At 42.0% G+C, this 7,471-nt stretch overlaps 1 protein-coding gene across 1 annotated transcript; it reads left to right on the top strand.

Moving 5' to 3' along the window:
• Positions 1–282: 282 nt before the first annotated feature.
• On the top strand, positions 283–2,262 carry LOC127299479 (uncharacterized). The gene is made up of 2 exons (XM_051329448.2): positions 283–1,114; positions 1,602–2,262. Exons 1-2 carry the CDS (start codon positions 327–329, stop codon positions 2,224–2,226), a joined length of 1,413 nt encoding a protein of 470 aa, XP_051185408.1. The 5' UTR covers positions 283–326; the 3' UTR covers positions 2,227–2,262.
• The last annotated feature ends 5,209 nt before the right edge of the window (positions 2,263–7,471 follow it).

The raw sequence follows: 7,471 nt of genomic DNA, 5'->3' as shown, positions 1-7,471 counted from the left end.
GTACAGATCCGAGCGGTGGATCCGGCGACTCTCCTCCCGGCGTTGAGCACGAGGCCCATGGGAAGGAGAGATCGCCGGAACCACAGCTCGCCGTTCTCATCGTGGCCTAGGCGTCCTGCGCTGCGTGTACAGGCCCCGGTGACTATCTCGGGGCCAAATTTTAGAGACTGCGGCTGGAGTATTATTAGCCCGAATCAGACGTCACGGCAGTAATAATGGATGATCAGCAAATCCACCACGCCCACTTCCTCCATTAATCGTCCACCCGTACGTACAGTACATCATAGGCTGTGTCCACCCGGAGCCGCAGAGGCCACTGGTCAGTTATGCTAAGATCAGCCTTCCCGCTCGTCTTCCAATTCCCACACCGGAGGAAACCGCCCCCAATCCCTCCGCGCCCACCACCTGTTCGTCGCTATGCCTCTCCCGCCGCCGCTGCCGCCGCCGTCCCACCGCTCCCTCCAGCTTCCGCCTACGTCCACCTCCCCTTCTGCCGCAAGCGCTGCCACTACTGCGACTTCCCCATCGTCGCGCTCGGCTCCTCCTCCCCCTTTCCCCGCGGCGACGGCGACGGCGACGGCGACGACCCGAGGATCTCGGACTACGTGCGCCTCCTTCTTCGGGAGGTCGCCGCCACGCGGCCCGTGTCCGATGACGGCGTGCCCCTCGAGACCATCTTCTTCGGCGGCGGCACGCCGTCGCTGGTCCCGCCGAAGCTCGTCGCCGCGGTGCTCGACGCGCTGCGCGGCAAGTTCGGCCTCTCCGCGTGCCCGGAGGTGTCCATCGAGATGGACCCCGGCACGTTTGACGCCGCTAAGCTGAGGGATCTGGTGGGCGTGGGCGTCAACCGGGTGTCGCTTGGGGTGCAGGCGTTCCAGGAGGGCCTGCTTCGTTCGTGCGGCCGCGCCCATGGGCTCCGGGAGGTGCACGAGGCCGTCGGGATTGTCACCGGCTGCGAGGGGCTTCAGAACTGGAGCATGGACCTCATCTCCTCGCTGCCCAACCAGACCCAGGACATGTGGGAGGAGAGCTTGAGGTGCACCATCGATGCACGCCCAACGCATGTGTCCGTCTATGACCTGCAGATTGAGCAGGGCACCAAGTTTGGCCAAATGTGAGTTTACTCTGCTCATACTTACTTATCTTATAAACTTCATCGCTCCTGAAAGTTATCTTTTTTTTTTTTTTTTGCTTTGCGGTGTATTGCAGCCTCATGTTCTGATTCTGTTTATGGTAATTCAATATATCATACTGAATTAAAAAAAGTTCACTAGAACCACCAGAACCACATATTAGCTAAAAATCCTGTTTCAATCTGCACTTGTTTGTGTTTAGGTTCAGTCTGTTTCTCAAACTCATGATGGTCATAGTTGCAAATTTTACAACCAATTGTAAGCCTCACTTGATGATTTATGCATGGCCGTAGCCATGTTCTTCTCCAGCCATGCTATATCCATGTATTCGTAACTTTGATAGTTTTTCATTTCAATGCACTTTTTGTATCAAACACCAAGTGAGCCTTTTTTCCGAGGCCAAGGATCAAGTGATTCTCGTTGTGAATATGTGTCAGACTGATGCCAGTCTCATATTAAATGTCGCAGGTATACACCTGGTGTCTTTCCTCTTCCAAATGAAACCGACTCTGCGAACTTCTACAAGATAGCTTCGAAACGGCTTTCTGAAGCAGGATATAAACACTATGAGATCAGTAGCTACTGCAAGACTGGCTATGAGTGCAAGCACAATGTAACTTATTGGCAAAACCGGCCATTCTATGCGTTTGGTCTAGGATCAGCAAGCTACATCAATGGTGTCAGATTCTCTAGGCCCAGGAGAATGAAAGATTACGCAGACTGGGTTCAGAAGCTGGAAGATGGAACTTGGTGCCATGAGTCTAGCACCTCTGAGCTCAAGGATATGGCAATGGACTCCGTGATGCTATCACTGAGAACAGCTTGGGGGCTAGACTTGCATACGTTCAGTAAATCATTTGGAAAGAATCTGACACTGTCATTGTGTACCATGTTTAGGCCGTTTGTTGAGAGCGGACTTGTAATCGCCATGGATACAGAACGACAGGCGCTGCAACTTAGTGAGTTTGATGTGGATTTAGAAAACAAGGGTGACACTGGGAGCAGGGTTGCCTTCATCCGGCTGAGTGACCCAGATGGATTTTTATTGTCCAATGAGTTGATCTCGCTAGCTTTTGGGATTATTTCGCCATAACAGTGGTGGGCTTTTAATCGACAATTTCCTCTTTTACTTGTTTTATTTCAGCTGACCAAACTGACATGCACTGATATATAGACAAACAACCATTTGCTGATCACCGAGATCCATAGTATGTTCATATCAGTGTAAATTGAAACTCATATTAGTTCTGAGACAACTATTACACTATATGCACTCATGATTATTTTGTATGTTGAGGTTGTGGTCAATTATCTTGTGTTACTGCTCTCTGTCCCTAGTTGAACCTTTTTTTGTCACAGTCTTTGCTAAGTTTTGGTTGCTAAATGTGCATGCCGCACATGTCACTGCCACAACACGAGCTTGCTGCTCATGTGTTGGGTGTGCCTCCATTTGGGCACGCGGTCTCTAATACAATTTTTGTTTACCTGGAATCCTCATTGCCTGTTTATCCTTATATATGTGTTCTTACTGTTTGCCGACAAATCATGCTCGCGCTAGTAAGGTTGACAGATCTGTTTTTATACATATGTCTGTTATATGAGATGTTAAACTGACGTGGTGTTGGCATGCATTGCTTACATTTTCCCACGATTGATTCGAAAACAGAAGCAAACAAACCAATTTTCACTGGTATAGGAACTCGCAAAGTATGCTTCTAATCAGATGCTGGTCCTGATCGAGGCTGTTTTTTTTTTGTGTGTAATTTGAGGCTGATTTTTTTGTTAGCAATTTGAGGCTGACTTTTGAAATCTTTATTACTTCCCCTGAATATGTTTTGGCAAGCTAAATTAGCTTGCCAAAACGAGAATGGATGGCTACATGTAGGTCATTTTTTGAACCTATAGAAATTTCATTTTAAACATATTAAAAAATTTCGAATAAATACTGTGATGTAGACAATATTGTAATCTACAAGTGTGTAAATTTTCAGACTGAAATATGTTGTATTTTGGGCTCAGAAACAAATTTGATTTCAGCATTTGTGAACAGTAACGAACAGTACACTAAAATTTAGATTCTGTCATTTTGTTATTTTTACTGTGGGCAAAATGTAATGTATTTCAATCAGAAAATTAACACACTGATAGATTACAACATTCTCTACGTCACCATATTTTTTTCGAAATTTTCTAAAACTTTAAATACAAAAGTTTTAAAGTTTTGTGATGTTTTCATGTTTTATATTAGTGAACGGAGGGAGTATAAAATTGAATTTGCGACAGTTTCCTAAAAAAATACATTTGGATAAGTTACATATTTATTAGGTTTTGTTTGCAAAGAAAATAAAGAAGCAACCTGTCAAGAACCGATAGCTGTGGAACTCCGAAAGGAGGTGAGATCTACAGAGAACTAGTTACTGATGCAATAAAAAGGTAGATCTAGAACATGAATTGGTAAATTGCCGATAAGGACATAACAGAAAAGTATGAACGAAATAATAAGAATGGAAGTTAAGGTTTTTTCTTCATCGAGCCACCCCCCCTCTCAGTTTTATAACCAACTAGTTAAATGCCCGTGCGTTGCTACGGCTTCTTTTTTTTTACTTGGCACACATACAATACAATATAAATAATGTAAACATTCATAGTAAAACAATAGTAGCACATAATATCTTAATAATAATGTTAAGATTCCACCTTGTTTAAACTATGCCTTTTTCACACTTGATTATGAAAGTACACCCATGTGTGGATTTTTCTGTTTTATTAATGTTAGGCATAATTTTTAAGTAGCTATACTTTTGGGAACTTTAGAGATGAAGCATAATGTTCTTATAGGGAGTAGTTATGCTGATTTAATGATTAACTAAAATTAATCCGAATCAAACTTAATTAGGTCATATTCCTATGAACACAATGATTTCTAGGGCCATGTTCCAGATCAAATCTATTATTTTGTTTGTGTGAATAAGATATTATCTACTCCACCTCTATTCTATCTTTTCCATGCCTTGAATTTCCATGGACGGTATTTTTTGATTTAATTTGATAGGGTCCAACATTAAATTGTGCATGTCATGTACTCACTTTTGTAATATGTCATTAGGAACAGCCCCTAAAACATATGAAATATGCATTAATAATTTTCAAGGTTTATATTTTTTTATTTGTACTATGCATGTCTGACCGACCGGTGCACAAATATTAAGAGAAAGAACAACAATAAAAATGAACCATCTAACTAAAAAAATTAGAATCTTGGTGGAAGAGAACGTTGAATATTAATACCTTTGTTGCACAATATAAGACATCTTGGTATGCTAACAGAAGTAATAGAGAAGTTCTGCAATGTAAAATAAAATTACTCTAAAAGAACTTTAGCAATGAAATCTCACGACCTTGATCTACTCATGCATACAATCAATCCTTTGCAAAAAAAATCAATCATTGCATTTCAATATGCAATCTCAACAAATGTTAAAAAACTGAAAAGTAAACACACATAAATACAAATGTTAACAAAACTGAACCTGCAATTGTTTTTTCGAGCGGATTGGGGCACTGATAGACTTAGGGTCCGAGGGAGTGACCACCCCGGTGCCATTTGTCCTACTTCGAACCATTTCCAGTGCTTAGCCTCCTCTCACTTCTTTGTTAGCCATGGTACACTATCACTGCTCGTCCTCTTCTTTCTCCACCGACGGCCGCTAGCACACCGATCCTTATGCACGGCAACTACCCAGCTACACTGCATGTAATCGGGAAGGATGGCAGGTGCGGTGACGGCAATGATCTAGCTACACTACACAAAGTTGGAAAAGATGTCGTTTGCATCAAAATAAATAATATAGAAAAAATGCTAACATCCTGGGTATACACTGAAATAACATATCCTTATTTTAGTATGAAATAAATTATCATATGTCCCACTTATGGAAGGCATCTAGGATGCACCCTTTTAATAATGTATGTGAAATATTTGGAGGTTTCGCAACACCAAATTATTTAATGTAGTTTCTAAACCTATGTGTGATACCCAATGACAACCAAAGTTCGCCAATTTTCAGTCTTAATATTGAGCAACCATAAGTAAATAGACAAAAGTAAATAATCAATAACTAATTATACCTTTAACTAAAAATATCATCAAGGAGAATTTGGAAGTCATTGGAGAAAGGATTCATTAGGCCTGAACATAAAAGAGGAAAACTCAAAGACCATATGGATAGGAAAACTGAATCGGGAAATTTATTCCATATGGACCAGAACCATTTTTTTCTTCGATTCCGTGCAAATTCAGAAACATAGTATGTGTAGTTTTTCGAATTTGTTCACATAACAACTGCCAGTGAGGTCCTTTAACCTGGATCACATTGTAGTAGAAGAAATAGAAGTGCATCAGCGACAAATTAAGGATTAAACTAATCATGACTGATCCACAAATTCTCTGATCCATCTTCTCCACGACATCACGTTGTCGCCTCTAAGACACACTCACGGCGAGCCTCCCTGAAATTTCGCTCCATAAAGGTTGCCTCTAATATCTTCGTCTCTCATAGCGGCTGGTGCATGTCGGCTACCAGAAACTCCGATCGACGCCCTACCTGAATTTATGGACAAGATTGGACTGAATAATTAGAAGAACACATCATGTACAGCTGAGAAAGATGCACTAAGGAAGAAATGTGCTATACCAAATTAGTATTCATGATTCAAATCAATCGATGCCAAAAGCCCTAAAAAATATGCAGCCTATAATTCTCCAGAAATACTACTGTTCCTCGACTTCGGCAATAGTTTCATTCACATAATAAGAGCTTTATTTATTATATGTAGGAAAAGATGGACGTAACTAACAAGTAGCATCACATTCCTAATTTCATCAGGCACAGGCTTAGCTCGTATATTCTATGGGAGGAGCCTCCTCTCAGCCTCCAGTACAACACAAGTTGATCGGCCATGATCTATCTACTCACATCAGGTGCGGAGGTGACGCAATGGAAACCTTGCCAACCTGGATGACCTACTCCATGGAAGACCTTGAATTCGGTCTCGAGGCTTGGGCTGGTCTGCTAGCTTGACAACGATCACGAACCATCAAATCAGAAACGATACAACTGAGTTGCTGAGCAGAGTTGCAGACGGCGCCATGCGCTTTGGCGCCGTCGCCGACGCCACATGCACCCACGAGTATACCTCACCTTGCATGGCCTACCTCTCGAAGTGGTAGTGGAGATAGAAAACACTACATAGGTCACTTTTTTTAGAACTGAAGCGGGGGAATCGTCAGGCCATCTGAGTGGGTGGACATCTGTGGCGTGGGTTGGCGAGGGCAGTGGCGATTAGTATGGTATGACCCTCCTCTGATAACAAGGGAAGAACATATATGATTTGATAGCTTTGCCTTCAGGAAACAAGACAACGATATTTCCAATTTAGTTACTTTCCATGTTTCTTTGAATTCCCGATTATGGACGAAGGAAAAGAGGGACGTATCAAGGGGAGTTATTTCCCTTCCATGTTTTCTCAGGTTTTCGTGATTCTGGTGATCCCTGATTATTGGTAGTACTACATAATATATTTCCATAATGGTTGACTCGCACAGATAGCATAGGACAGCCAATGGTCTGGATTCTTCTGACGTTTGGTTGGTGTTTGCGGGCGGAATATGGACGATGTGACACCACTTTTGGCTATTAAACATGCGGAAGATCTGATCCATTGATGGAAAATTGCACAGCTGTGATTGCTCCAATGTTTGATGTCAAAGTGCACACCATCCCCAACTACAATATAATAGTAAAGACTGACAAGCCTCGATGTTCCAGTTTTGGAATTTACATGACAATTGGTACTCAGTACCGTAAATGCTACTTAAACTGAATTTAATAGTACCCGTTCGATCAACTGAATCAGCAAGTGATGACGATCTTGGCCATCTGTTGTCTGATGAGGAAAAGTGTTCTCCTGATGCAGTGTTCTTCAGTTGACTATACTCCGTCCTGAGCTTCAGACTTCAGTGCTGAAAGGATGAAAAGGTTGCCTGGATGCTGTGTTCTTCAGTTGCATTCTCCCATCCCTTCGCTCACTAATATAAGATGTTTTAGCTTTTAGTCGACTCATCTATTTTGATATTTATCTTGTCTATTTTAATGTGTAGATTCACTCATTATGATGTTTATCTAGTTCGTTTCAAAGTGTCTAAAATATCTTATATTTATAAACACAGAGAGTATTGAGCTACATGAATATCATATAAACCAGCCTTGCGAAGTACTTGTCTATATTGCAGTAACGCTATAGGTGCAATTTTGATTTTACCTTCAGTGTTAGCAGAG

Source organism: Lolium perenne, chromosome 5 (assembly GCF_019359855.2).
Source record: "Lolium perenne isolate Kyuss_39 chromosome 5, Kyuss_2.0, whole genome shotgun sequence".
Lineage (NCBI taxonomy): Eukaryota > Viridiplantae > Streptophyta > Magnoliopsida > Poales > Poaceae > Lolium > Lolium perenne.
The sequence above is the reverse complement of the archived record's forward strand: the minus strand, read 5'-3'. Positions and strand labels throughout refer to the sequence as shown.

What these genes read in the sequence shown, in the direction of transcription:
- LOC127299479 (XM_051329448.2), top strand. Translation starts at nt 327, where the DNA reads ATGCTAAGATCAGCCTTCCCGCTCGTCTTCCAATTCCCACACCGGAGG. An exon ending in GGCACCAAGTTTGGCCAAAT is followed by an intron (nt 1,115 to 1,601) that starts GTGAGTTTACTC and finishes TAAATGTCGCAG; the next exon opens with GTATACACCTGGTGTCTTTC.